The 14,730-nt window shown below is 37.2% G+C and overlaps 1 protein-coding gene across 4 annotated transcripts in view; it reads right to left on the reverse strand.

The window, feature by feature from the left end:
• CNKSR2 (connector enhancer of kinase suppressor of Ras 2) overlaps positions 1–14,730 on the reverse strand; it is a 273,654-nt gene that overhangs the window by 215,916 nt on the left and 43,008 nt on the right. For all 4 annotated transcript variants that reach the window (XM_021682287.1, XM_021682283.1, XM_021682276.1 and 1 more), the window contains exon 2: positions 4,575–4,738. In XM_021682287.1, coding sequence (XP_021537962.1) covers positions 4,575–4,738 — 164 coding nt within the window. The remainder of the gene's footprint in view (positions 1–4,574; positions 4,739–14,730) is intronic.

Here is a 14,730-nt window from a genome sequence, read left to right on the forward strand (position 1 = left end):
CCCATTCCTAACAGCATACCTCCTGGTCTAGTCAACTCAGCTTGCTGATGAAGGATCTCACCACCTAATTTTATAATGGTATGTAGAAGTAAATCAGAATTCATTGCTCAGAAATTCACTTGATATTCACAGGAAAATATGCATTGCATAAAATGGAAGATATCTGCACTTCTAACTTGCTGATGTATAGTCATTAGGAAGTGGTAGAAGGGAAATTTAATATTTGGCCTCTTTGGGGAATGTGACCAATTTATTGCTGAATAAACACAGAAAGAATTATTTTAATGTGTATTTTTCCCAAGAAAACAATGCAACACTATGGAGCTTAAACCAAGAACTGTGGAGGAATTAAAACTCAGCATACAAAGAGACTTACACAGCTCTATGTGAGAACACTGAAGTGGTCTAGACATCTATCTCTCATGCCATCTTTCTAAGTTTAGGTCAGCAGAGATTGTTCATGGGCCAAGCTCCAAAGCCTGGAGGTTCAGACTATTTGTAGGTAGCACTGTAATCATTAATCTTATTTCCTTCTTCAAACTGACAGCTCTAAGTCCAGCACTTAAGTGGTTTATCTCTGAAGAGTCCTGCTTATGAGACATAACATCCTGAACTTCAAACTCTGACACACCCAACTATTTACTGTTATAAAAGATGTGGCAAATAGGGGCACCTGGGTGGCTCAGTCGGTTAAGCATTCAACTCTTGATTTCAGCTCAGGTCATGATCTCAGGGTTGTGAGATGGAGCCCTGCATCAGGATCCGTGCTGGGCTTGGAGTCTGCTTAAGATTCTCTCTCTCCCTCTGCCCCTTCCCACTCTCTCCTCTCTTAAACAAAATGTGGCAAATAGAGGACTCCTAGATCATGCCCCCATCTCCAAGCCACTTCTGTTGCACCTCATGGCCACACTGACTCAGATTTGGAGACCAGTATGCAAAAACACTGAGGACGCCTACCTTACCTTGAGTATTATCTCTTATATCAGGCATGATTTCGGTGATCTGATTATGATAAGGGATAGAGTGCAAGTGCATGTTCTAATCTAAGCTGATTTCTCTGATCTCAGAGTAGGGAAATAAGAAGATCCCCAAACTATCATGTGAAAAACATGTCAAGACTCTTACAATACCACTTTCAAAAAGTATTTATTCAGCATCCATTATTGCCAGGCATCTGTGATACACACTAGGTGTTTAATAAGCATAGTTACTTTTCCCACATAGCTTACAGTCTAGCAGAAGAAACAGACATTAAACTGATAAATACACATATAAATATGTCATTACAAAATGGGATGAGGGTTAAAAGAATAACAGTAAGGGGCTAACCTCCACCAATGGTGAGGGAATAATCAGAGAATGTTTTTTTGAGGAAATGACAATTAAGGTTAAGACTGAGATGTGTAGGGGCGCCTGGGTGGCTCAGTCGTTGGGCGCCTGCCTTCAGCTCAGGTCATGATCCCAGGTCCTGGGATCGAGCCCTGCATTGGGCTCCCTGCTCAGTGGGAAGCCTGCTTCTCCCTCTCCCACTTCCCCTGCTGTGTTCCCTCTCTCACTGTGTCTCTGTCAAATAAATAAATAAAATCTTTAAAAAAAAAAAAAGACTGAGATGTGTAAATGGGAGGTAATAATCAATCTGGTTTCAGATTGTACTCTTCTTTAGAAAGTGCTTTCAGTCAGGTTTATTTTTTATTTTATTTTTCTAAGATTTTATTTATTCATTTGAGAGAGAGAGAAAGTACAGCAGGGGAAGAGGCAGAAGGAGAAGCAGGCTCCCCACTGAGCAGGGAGCCAGATGTGGGGCTCGATCCCAGGACTTGGAGATCATGACCTGAGCAGAAGGCTGATGCTTAATCATCTAAGCCACCCAGGTGCCCCTCTATTATTTTTTAAGTAGGCTCCACACCCAACATAGGGCTTGAACTCATGACCCTGAGGATCAAGAGTTGCATCCTCTACCAAGTGATCCATCCAGGTGCCCCTCAATCCGGTTGTTTTTCCTTGCCTATCCTATTGGCTTTTAGTGAAATTTGATGATATTACTGATGTTCCTTAATGAAAATAACACTCCCCACTGCTTTTGTGACAATGCTTTTGAAGCTGTCTTCACATTTCTCTGACTACTCCATAAGCCTCTTCTGTAGTCTCTTCTTCCTTCCCAGCCCCACTGTGGAGGGGAGTCCCTCCGTGGGTGATCTCTCTCTCTATGGATTCAATCCTTATATCCTGGAGACTCCGAAATCTCTATCTTCAGCTACTTCTCAAGCTCCAAATTCATATGTTCAACCCTTTGATGAGTATCTCTTTCTGGATAACTCAGAGATGCCTCAAATTCAATGAATCTAAAACTCAATTTATATTCCCACTTAAATCTATTCTTGCTACTATTGCCCATCTTCATTATTACAAAATTATCTACTCTATGTCTGCAGCTAGAAAACATGGAATCTTTTTCAACTCCTCCCTTTATCTCACCCCTCATATTCATCAGATCTTCTCTATTCCTGTTCAACCTTAGTTCAAGCCCTACTCACAGGCTAAGTAGATCATTTAAAACATTCTGGGGCGCCTGGGTGGCTCAGTCAGTTAAGTGTCTGCCTTTGGCTTAGGTTATGATCCTGGAGTCCCAGGATTGAGCCCTGCATCAGGCTCCCCGCTCAGCAGGGAGTTAGCTTCTCCCTCTGACCCTCCCCCATCTAGTGCTCTCTCTCTCTCCCTACTCTCTCTCTCTCTCTCTAATAAATAGATAAAATCTTAAAAAAAAATAAAACATTTCTGAATTGTTCGTCTGGTCTTCAGATTATACTCACTCCATTCCCTCCTTTTTACTACCAGTAGTTACCATTTTAAAACAAGTATTTGATCATTCCTGCATGGTTCTCCAATATCCACACTCGAAAATACAGATCTCTTATCATGTTTAGGTACTTTATATAGTCTGGGCCTATTCTCTTTTAAAGCCGAATTTTTATATGCAAACAATGAATCATGGAACACTACATCAAAAACTAATGATGTAATGTATGGTGACTAACATTACATAATAAAAAAAAAAATTAAAGCCTAATTTTCTGCCACTGTTTCCCATGTATTTTTGTCATGTAAAATAGCTAACCATTGTTCAAACCCACCAGGCATGCTCTTTATTTTGTGTGCCTGTGTATGGGTTGTTTTATCTACCTTCCCTCTTGTTCTTCCCAACGCATGCTCATCCTCCTCTAGGCTCCTTAAATATCACCTCTTTTGCAATATGAACCCATCTGTCATAGTCAAAGCTAGTTATTTTCTCTTCTGTGTCCCCATGATACTTAGTTCATACTTTTATTTTAGTAATTATACTACAGTATTGTGATTATTTCTGTGTCACTCCCTCCTCCATAGGCTTTCCAAGAGGGCAGGAACTACATCTTACATCTGACACACAAGTTCTGAGTATATTAATTGATTCTTGAATTATATATAATTATCTACTCATTTCTTGTTAATTATCATCATCTTAATGGTTAACTACTTATTGAATACCTACTATGTGCCAGGCACTGAATCAGGCACCACACAAATACCATCTCATTTGCTTTTCACAACACCTCCAGGAGGCAATTGTTATTATCTCCATTTTATATTAAAAAATCAAAGTGGGGCTACTGGGTGGCTCAGTCAGTTAAGCATCTGACTCTTGATTTCAGCTCAGATCATGATCTCAGGGTTGTGAGATTGAGCCCTGCATCAGGCTCATGCTCAGTGGGGAGTTTACTTCTCTCCCTCTCCTTCTGCCCCCCTCCTCTCTCTCTCGAATAAATAAAATAAATCTTAAAAAAATAAAAATAATAAAAATAAATAAATAAACCAAGGTTATGATGAAATTACTTGCCCACAAGTGTCAGTAACTGAGCCAAAATTAAATCACAGATTATTATATTACAAGACTGATGTTTTTATCTCATTGTAGCTCTAGCCCCCTTACAAATATCTGTAAGAAGTTAAAACCAATCAGGTGTCATCTTACCTAACATGGAAAAAAAAAACTATGTTCCTTTCAGAATATTTAATGTATTATCAGAATCTTACAGGATTATTTTGACACTTATTTCTCTTGTATGTTGACAAAAGTAACCATATAATGTACAATATTCAATTTTTATTGGATGTATACATTTAGAACATTCAAATAATTTGATTATTTTAAGGATGATTTTTCTAAAATAGGATTTCTTAATATTTATGTTATTAAATCAAAACTTTTAGAAGGGAATGGACTTTTTAACTGATTGTATACAATTGTATATCCCAAATGATGCTGTGAAAACTCTAACACAAGTTTCTGAAGTAACTAAATGTAATGTCACCAGTTGAGTTATAAGCATCTTTAATTTTTAATTTGGCACTATATACCATACCAAATTTAATAAAGGAGGAAAATACCACTTCCAGTTAGTTGAGAATTAGGGGAGTTTCTCCTACTTACACTTAAATTATTTTTAAAAAGAGAAGAAAAAGAAGGAAAGAAACTAAGAAAGGAAAAAAATTTAAACGAAGTAATACAAGTTTCCCTTCCTACCAGTTAATGTCCTTACCAGTGCACACAGAAGGTCAACTGCTTCCAAGATCAATTCCTGATGGCCAATGCGGCTGACCCCCAGATCTTCTAGCTCCTGATGTGTAATGCGCAGCAGCTGGTCTCCACTGATCTTCTCCCTCTCGAAGTTCTTAATATACTGCTGCAAACAGTCATCAAGACCTGCAGAAGAAAAATATGGAAAACCAGAATGAAAAAACAGTTGAACGAAACAAACAGAAAAAATAAAATAAGCATTAACTCCTACCAAGTCACAAGTTAGGTCTGTTTCAACCCTGGACTAGTTCAATCATCCACTTTTTTCCAACCAATATATGGACTGCAGGAGGAAAAAAAACCACTTCATGATATCCTTAGTTGTTAGGTTCCTATTTGAATTTTCCTCAGCAATTTTTGGAAATCTTTACCTCACTTCTCAAGCAGTTCTCTTTGCTGCTTATTTCATAAAGTGTGCTAACAAGAGGTTCTCCCCACTTCTAAACTTACCTACACTTCACTCCTCCTTTCTTCTTTAACCCCACTGCAGAGGGAGAGTTATCCTTCCTTCCTGTACAAGACTAATCGATCTTCCTGTGCTCTGGAATCCCATCTTCTGCCACCTTAACACTACTTCAACAATTAAAAAAAAAAACCCACTCTCTTTATTTAACCATTTCCCAGCCACTGACTCCAGTATTCGAACATCTGCCAGTTTAATAAACAAAACAAAAGCCTTTCCTTGATTTCTTTGATCCTGTATTCCCCCACTAGTTTGTTATTCCCTTCAGAGCCAAGCTCCTTACCTTTTTACCCCACCTGCAATGTACTCCCTAATCCACTAACACTTAGATTTCACCCAAATTCAAAAGTGGAATCCAGAGTGGATACATTTTTCAAGATTACTCAGGGCACTTCCATAAGTGAATAGCCAGGCTATAGATTGGGTTAGCTTCAACTGCCTATGAAATAACCTGATACAAATGATGAACAAATAGTGAACTGGACTAACAAGATGAGTTCTCTCCAGATTTTTAAGTGAGGAGCACCAAGAAAATGAGGCAATTAGCAAAAACTAAAAGGTCTTAATCTTAAATCAGGCCATAAATATCTCTAATCTAGACTAAAGCAGTTTTATGGGTTTCCTGCTGTGAGTCACTATCCCCTCCAATTCATCTCTCCCAGCATAAAAATTCTGATGTCATTCTTTATCTCAAAACTTCTCAGTTTCTTCATATTTATGATAGAATAAAATCTGAACTACTTTATACAGTGTTCAAGGCCCTTCCTGATCTGGACCCTGCCTTCCTATACAAACTTATTCCAGACACACTCCACGCTTCCCAATCTCTCACTCTACACTACAGACCTCCATTACAACAATGCCCACATTGTATTATATTTTGTTCCCATCTCTGTATGCCCAATAAATGGCTTAGAAATTCCTTGAAGTTGAGGACTGTGTCTTCTGAATGAAAACCCAGGGCTCAGCACAGTGACTAACACAGAGTAGGGCTCAATAAGTGTAAAATGAACAAATCAGACATGTTCTTTTATGCTATATCACCTGGTCAGAGAAAATCAGGAACATTTTAAATAAGAGCTAAATCTAAAAATAAGAGTGGAGGGTTGGTACATGGCATTTTGAGGCACTCATGTCTTAATACATTGCAGAATAACAGGAGACAGAATGCTATTATTTTGAGTTGATTTTTCTTATGATTCTTCTATGTAAAGGAATGATAAAAGATCTCTTACAGCACCAATTCCACCAGCATCATTAGTAAGGTTATAGACCAAGTCACATTATATGTGGCAGAGGAGAAATAAGGGAGAGATCTCATTAATTGGTGCCTAATTTAACTATCAAGGTGTATTACCCCATAATATAGGCAGTATCTTGGCTCCTATATTTAAAATGTAAAATATATGGCAAATATACAGCTAGGATATTATAAAATTATAATAATGTCACTTTGTGTCAATATGCATATTTATGAACTATAAGGTACTTTTATATACATTTTTCCTTACCTGAATTATAAATAATAAATGACCTTATAATATTTTAGAGTTGTTGTTTTGACTGAAAGGTCAAAATCAATATCTCAAATCTGTATATGGAAAAAATATTGTCCAAAAAGCCATCTACAAAAATCACAAAAATGAATACATTATATTATTGGGCTAAAGGCCTGAACTTCATGATTCTAGGAACTACACAGCATACATGTAACAATTAAAACCTTCTCATTCGATACCACCTCACACCAGTCAGAATGGCTAAAATTAACAAGTCAGGAAACGACAGATGTTGGCGGGGATGTGGAGAAAGGGGAACCCTCCTACACTGTTGGTGGGAATGCAAGCTGGTGCAGCCACTCTGGAAAACTGTATGGAGGTTCCTCAAAAAGTTGAAAATAGAGCTACCATATGATCCCGCAATTGCACTACTGGGTATTTACCCCAAAGATACAAAAGTAGGGATCCGAAGGGGTATGTGCACCCCGATGTTTATAGCAGCAATGTCCACAATAGCCAAACTGTGGAAAGAGCCAAGATGTCCATCGACAGATGAATGGATAAAGAAGATGTGGTATATATATACAATGGAATATTTTTTTTTTTAAAGATTTTATTTATTTATTTGACAAAGAGAGAGATAGTGAGAGCAGGAACACAAGCAGGGGGAATGGGAGAGGGAGAAGCAGGCTTCCTGCCAAGCAAGGAGCCCGATGTGGGGACTCGATCCCAGGACCCTGGGATCATGACCTGAGCCAAAGGCAGACGCTTAAGGACTGAGCCACCCAGGCGCCCTATACAATGGAATATTATGCAGCCATCAAAAGGAATGAGATCTTGCCATTTGCAACGACGTGGATGGAACTGGAGGGTATTATGTTGAGTGAAATAAGTCAAACAGAGAAAGACATGTATCATATGATCTCACTGATATGAGGAATTCTTAATTGTAGGAAACAAACTGAGGGTTGCTGGAGTGGGGGGTGGGGTGGGAGGGATGGGGTGACTGGGTGATAGACACTGGGGAGGGTATGTGCTCTGGTAAGCGCTGTGAATTGTGCAAGACTGTTGAATCTCAGATCTGTACCTCTGAAACAAATAATGCGATATATGTTAAGAAAAAAAAAAAAGAAGAAGAAGGTAGCGGGAGGGGAAGAATGAAGCGGGGGAAATCAGAGGGGTAGACGAACCATGAGAGACGATGGACTCTGAAAAACAAACTGAGGGTTCTAGAGGGGAGGGGGGTGGGAGGATGGGTTAGCCTGGTGGTGGGTATTGAGGAGGGCACATTCTGCATGGAGCACTGGGTGTTATGCACAAACAATGAATCATGGAACACTTCATCTAAAACTAATGATGTAATGTATGGGGATTAACATAAGAATAAAACAAACAAACAAACAAAAAACCTTCTCATTCACTCATACACTATTTTATTTAAAGTAGAGCTGTCCCATTTTCAAGAATGAGAAATTCTTTGGTGATTATGACTAGTCTTCAACAATGTAACATTTATTCAATAGATAAAATGGGAACAAATATATACCAGATTTTAAAAGTGTCATTACCTACCTCTTTTTTTAAAGCTCTCGTGTGGCATAAATTATTTCTTTACTTTCCACCAAATTTTACCCTTTCTAAGTTGACCTATGTTCTAAATAATTATAAGTAAATTTTATAACCTCCACTTATAAATTGCTATTATTCTTAAGAAAACATACAGAAAATAAATTTTGATCCATACTCTAAAAACCACACAAGTGTACCATGAAGAAAATTGTGCACTTTTGTCAAATGAAACATTAAACTATATACATTTTTTTGTCTAAAACCATGCCTTAAAACAATTAAAACAAAGGCTTGAAATCATTACTATCACATGTGTCTCTGACTCTCAGTGAATTATACTGCTTTCCACCATCTGCAGGGAAGAGGAATGAACATAATCATGGATTTAGAAAGATGTTCCAAAAATAATGAAACATTTACAAAATGATGACATTTGAGAGATGTCCTAAGGATGCACAAATTTCCAGTAAATCAACAATATTACAAAAGAAGGAGTAAAATATATTAATCCACTATATGTGGAAGTAGATATGAAAGGTGTAAATTACTATATTTAATGTTCAAAATCTTTTTTAAAAAAGATTTTATTTATTTATTTGAGAGAGAGATTGAGAGAGCATGCATGAGCAGGGAGGGGCAAAGGGGGAGGGAGAAAGAATCTGAAGCAGACTCTGCACTGAGTGCGGAGCTCAAGTTCAGGGCTGGATCCCAGGACTGGGAAAACATGACCTGAGCCGAAACCAAGAGTTGGACGCTTAACCAACTGAGCCACCCAGGTGTCCTAATGTTCAAAATCTTAAAAACCCACTTAAAATGGTATTAAGAAGATGACTCTATCCCTACTCTAGGAAATTTTACTATATACACCATTTTATACATAATACATGTACTCTTATCTATAAACAGAACACTCTGATATTTAAAGCAAAAAATAAAAATGTAAATTCTTGTTAGAGTTCTGTTGCCACTATTTACTGTGAATAACAAAGATCAACAAATGAAGATTTATGAGGACTTTTGTCACTTCTGCAAAATAAGGTCAGGAAATTAAAATGAACACATATTAATCCTATATCCTTTTGCTGGACTCAAATATGTGAATGATAACTCAAGGCAGAAGGTCTTAATTTTAATGTAGTTTTCAGTCCCCTTATTTCACTGACACTGCTTTTTTCCAAGATCACCAATGACCAAAATCACACCAGACTCAATTGCCTCATTTACAATCTCATTCTCCCTAAGCAAGTTATTTCTCTATTTCTACCACCATTTTTCTAGTCTCAGAACCATCTTAGATGATTCTCCAATTTAATCTCTTATCTTGTCAGTTAGTGAGGAACATAATTTCTTCATTCAAAATAGTTCTTGCTCTGTCCTTTCATTTCTGATCTCATTGTCACCACCTTACTCATGCTGTACAGCCTGCCCTGATGCCCATCTGCTCCCCCTGGCATCAGTCTGTCCAGTCTATCACTGTCAGATCTCTAAAAACACTCTTTGATTAAGCCATTTCCCAATTCAAAAATGTGAAGGAGTCTTCCTGACAAAAGGTTAAAATTCAAAAATCTTTTTTCTTATTTTTAAGACTTATTTTTTGGGGGGAAGGGCTCTTGGATGTTATTATCAGTTAGCATTTGTGTATTAATTGCAACAACTACTATAGACAATAAAAGTATTTTCTACATTACAAACAGCCAGAAAGCTCATATAACCATGCTTTTCTTCTATGCACAGGATGATATATAACGATAAATGATCTAGCAAAAGACAATTCCTATTTAAGATCTTGTGATACTTCCTAAGCCATCTGAAAAGGATGAAATTATATTCAATAGCATTTTGGCACTAAATGACTTTACTGTATCCTAATTATTGGAAAACTGGCTAACCTATGTAAATATACAAGCTACTTAACAGATACCCAGAATATTTAATAAAACAATTTCCTGAACTATTCTGGAAAAATGAGATTTTGCTCCAAAACCTATGTAGTTAAAAATTTGTTTAACAATTTCCATATAGTTCTCGGATGAAATAGCCTTATAAATTCTTGCTTTAATTCAGATGAGCTGCCCGTCACTCTTACTTGGTAGGTAAAAATGTATTTACTCTTTGCTGTGCTTTTAATTATATTCCAGTTTATATTTTGTTCAGCCAAAAAAAAATAAGATAAAGTTTTCTTCAAAAACACCTATGCCACTAGACAATTCTAAATTCCAACAATAAAAAAAGGCAGTATCTGTTTTAACAACTGAGAAACAACATGAACAAGAATAACCAACTGTGGGGCATCCATACCATGAAATACTACTCAGAAATAAAAAGGGAACTACTGATATACACACTACGTGGATGGATCTCAAAGATATTATGCTGAGTGAAAATGGCAACTCTGAAAGAAGTTATTGAATGATTCCATTTATACTACATACTGAAAAAGGCAAAACTATAGCAACAAAAAACAGATTAGTAGTTGCCAGGGATTGGGAATGTGAAGAGGCTAAGCAGCAGGAGCGAGTTTTTTGGGGGTGATAAAACTGTTTTATATCATGACTGTGGTGTGCTGGTGACATAATTCTATACATGTGTTAAAATGTTTACAACTCTAACACCAAAAAACTCAACTTTATTCTGTTAACTGAAAATTTTTTTCTCAGTTACAAATGAATTCCAGGCAACAAACATTTGGAATACACTATTAAACTCAAAATTTCATTGAAAAAATTTCCTTCTGACATTTTCTCATGGTGTTTGATATAAAAGACCCAGACCAGGGAACAATGTTTCCAGCATTCCATTCAGCATCTATTTATTAAGCCACCTACTAAGTTTGGGGCAGTGTATACACCAATGCATTTAACTACCTTTGAAAAGACTCCTTCACTCTGCTGACTGGCAGAGCTGAAAGGCTATAAACAGAATTCTCCCTAAGAAGCTGTATAGGATACAGGGTGTGTAGACTGATGCATTAGAAAACCAATCACTGCCTGTGGTCTCTGGAAGACTTCTGAGAAGCCCAAACCTCACTACGCTGATCATCATCATTTCTACTCTTCTCAGACCTACTTTGTTTCTCTAACAATTTAATCTTGCCTTTAAGAGACTAAAAAAAAATCTTGACTGGGTAACAATATGCAATTGTTCCATTTTGCAAAATAATTCAGCTTCCTTACAATCTGTTCCTGGTTCTTCATTTTAAACCAGAGTAGATTTTAAATGCCAGGCAACTTCAAAATGAATTTCTAAAAAATATCTGGTTTAAAACTCCCCTCCCTACAAAATGACCAAAAGAAAACAAAAGTAAAGAAGAAAACTTAATCAGCACTGAAACCAGGAGACACTGCCAACCACCTAACATAGTCACGATTTAATGTTAAAAAAATAAAAAGGTATTAGAAGAAATATAGGTTCTGTATCAAACCAGAGCCAGAAACAGTAAAGACAATTATTTGACTACATAAAAATTGTTTTTGTTATGACATATCAAATCAGAATATTTACAAGAAAGTCCTTAAAACATATCCAGTGATAACACTACGTCAAGGCCAACTGAAGAGGACAAAGTAACCCATGGATATACTATCAAGTTGCTTAAAACTGCTCAGTTTTAAAATAGTGATATCTGGTAATCTGAGACAGCAACCTTATTTATTTGTCAGAGAGAGAGAGTACAAGCAGGAGGAGTGGCAGGCAGAGGCAGAAGCAGGCACCCTGCTGAGCAAGGAAGCCGATGCAGGACTCGATCCCAGGACCCTGGGATCATGACCGGAGCCGAAGGCAGCTGCTTAACCAACTGAGCCACCCAGGCATCCCGAGACAGCAACCTTAAAATGCACATCACACAAAACAATGTTTGAATGATTTTATAATTTTTAAAGTTTTGTATCCAGAATGTGGTAAAGTGGCTGGACAAGCTGTTTTTCTCAAAGTGATTTTTAGGACAGCTTAGAAGCTCTGGTTTTTGTTTTGTTTTGTTTTTTGTTTTTTTTAGATTTATTTGAGAGAGAGAGAGACAGAAAGAGAGACAGTGCATGAGGGGAGGAGGGGGAGAGGCCAAGGGAGAAGCAGACTCCCTGCTGAGCGTGGAGCCTGACGTGGGCTCATCCCAGGACTCTGAGATCAAGACCTGAGCCAAACAAAGGCAGACGCATAACCAACTGAGCCACCCAGGTGGCCCGCTTACAAGCTTTTAAATGTTCTTTAAGTAAACATTAAATAAATTCTAAATATTATGCAATTATTCTACACTTTCATCTTTTAATTTTTAAAAACAAAGTCTAAAATGATTTTAATGACATGTTCAGTAAACAAAGACTGACTGGTTTTATCATGAAGCTTAAAGCTATTACATACTTAAGAATTCATATACAACATTTTTCAAAGATAACATTTTCTCCCTCAAATTAACAGTCCATTTCACATAGTTTTAAGTAACACTGAAACTATTTCTTTGCAAGTCTTCACACTCTTTGCTAAGAATATTGTATTAACAGAAAAATGACTTTAATAAGAATCACAGGTAGACCAAGCATAAGGAATTAGTTGCAAACCTAGAGATTAGTGATTTCATTTTACAACTGAATAGACAATCATTTTTTATTTTTTGTTATGTGTAAGGAAGCTTAAGTCCATTTAAGCCTTACATCTTTCATTCCAGCATTCAAGAACCTCCAAGTTCAGGCCCCAAACTATTTTTCTGACATTCTCTCTTACACATTCATATATCCTATGCTGCAGCCAAATTCAACAACTCAACTATTTCCTTAATGTGATTGTTCCTATTACCCAGAATATTTACATATTCTACATATTTAGTTGTTGAAATCCTGTCAGGTCTTGATCATTAAATCCGATGGATCTTTCTTCTCTTTGTATCTATGGATTTTACACTTATGGTACTTATTACTCATGCTGTTTTGTTATAATCTTTGTATTAGTGTCTTATTCCCCTAACAGATTAGAGAACCCTGAAGGGTAGCATCACTGACTCCTTCATACAGCACTGAGCACAGAGAGCATCTGATACAGAATCAGTCAGTCCTTCATTTAATCAATATTTACAGAGGTGACTGCTATGTGCTAAGCACTGGACATCAAATGCTGAGCAAAGACTGACATGGCCATTGACTTTATGGAGTTTATATAATACTGAAGATGACCATCAATCATTTATCATTTAATTGACAAAAACAGATGTATAAATACAGGCCATGATAACTGTTATGAAGGAAAAAAATACGCTGTGCTGTGAGAAACAAAAAAGGAGACTTAACCCTATGCTGAGGTGACAAGTCAGGAATGGAAGACTTACTTGAGGAATTGTTGACTACATTATGATTCGTAAGCTTAAAAATTGTTAACTAGGCAAAGGGGAGGAGTGGACACTGCAGGCAAAAGAAACAACATATGCAAAAACCCTGTGCTACAAAAAGGAACACTGTACATTGGAAAAACTGAAAGAACTTTGTTTGACTGAAATACAGAGAAAAGAATGGAACAGGATAGGGTTAGAGTGATGGGCCCGGGGCAAGATGATGCAGTGTGACCCAAGAGCAATGAGAAGGTATCAAAGGATTTGAAACAGGCAGCATTAAAAGTGTTCTGTGTTTTGTGAACATTACTCCAGCTGTAGTATAGTAAATGAATTGGAGGCTGCCAAGAGATGCAGGTTGGGTGACATTTGAAATAATGTAATTATCAAATGTTAGTAGTTTGTCCAAGGACAATGGCAGGAAAGGAAGAGAAGACTAGAAAGAAGATAAAACATGCAGGAGTTGATGCTGGATTAGAGGTGATGGAGGGGTGGCCATGGGAAGGGAGATGATGCCTATATTTCTGGATTACAGAAATGGATTAATGGTGGCATTATTCAGACAATGGAAATACCGCAGAAGTAGTTTAGGGTAGCTGGCTCTCTTCTGGACATACTGAGGTTACAGTTCCTTTGAGACAGGCAGGTAGAAATGTTGAGTAGTCAGTCAAAAATATAGGTCTGCTCTGGAGAAATATATTTGAAAGTCACTGGCATCTAGGTAGACAACTGAAGCCATGAGTGTTACTGAGACTAAATAGGGAAAATGAGTAGAGCAAAAAGAGGATTTAGAACTGAACTTTAAGAAACCCCAAAATGGAAAGGCTTATTACAGGCAAACCTACAAAGAAAACTAAGGAAGTACAGCCAGAGAGGAATGAAAAAAAAAAAAAATCAAGAAAGGGTGGTGTCATGGAAGCCAATGGAAGAAAATGTTTCAAGATTGGCAGTAAAGGACTGTGGTAAAAAAACCCAAAAACCAAACCAAAACAAAACAGAAACAAAAAACAACAACAAAAAAGATTACTAGCGTTTAAAGCCCACTATGAATTTGATAATTTGGAGATTATTAGTGACTTTAACCAGAGAGTATTATAATGATAGAAATAGAAGTCATACAGGACATAGAGTTGACGGGTGAGAAAGTAGAGGGTTTGCACGTGGAATACATTTTTGGGAGATTATGTGGTATTGGTAAGGACTGGAGAGTGGATAGGGAGGTGTTATGCCAGGTCAAAGGGACTACTGTTATACCAATTTTAGAGATGAAGGAACA

This window comes from Neomonachus schauinslandi, chromosome X (assembly GCF_002201575.2).
Source record: "Neomonachus schauinslandi chromosome X, ASM220157v2, whole genome shotgun sequence".
NCBI classification, from domain to species: Eukaryota; Metazoa; Chordata; class Mammalia; order Carnivora; family Phocidae; genus Neomonachus; species Neomonachus schauinslandi.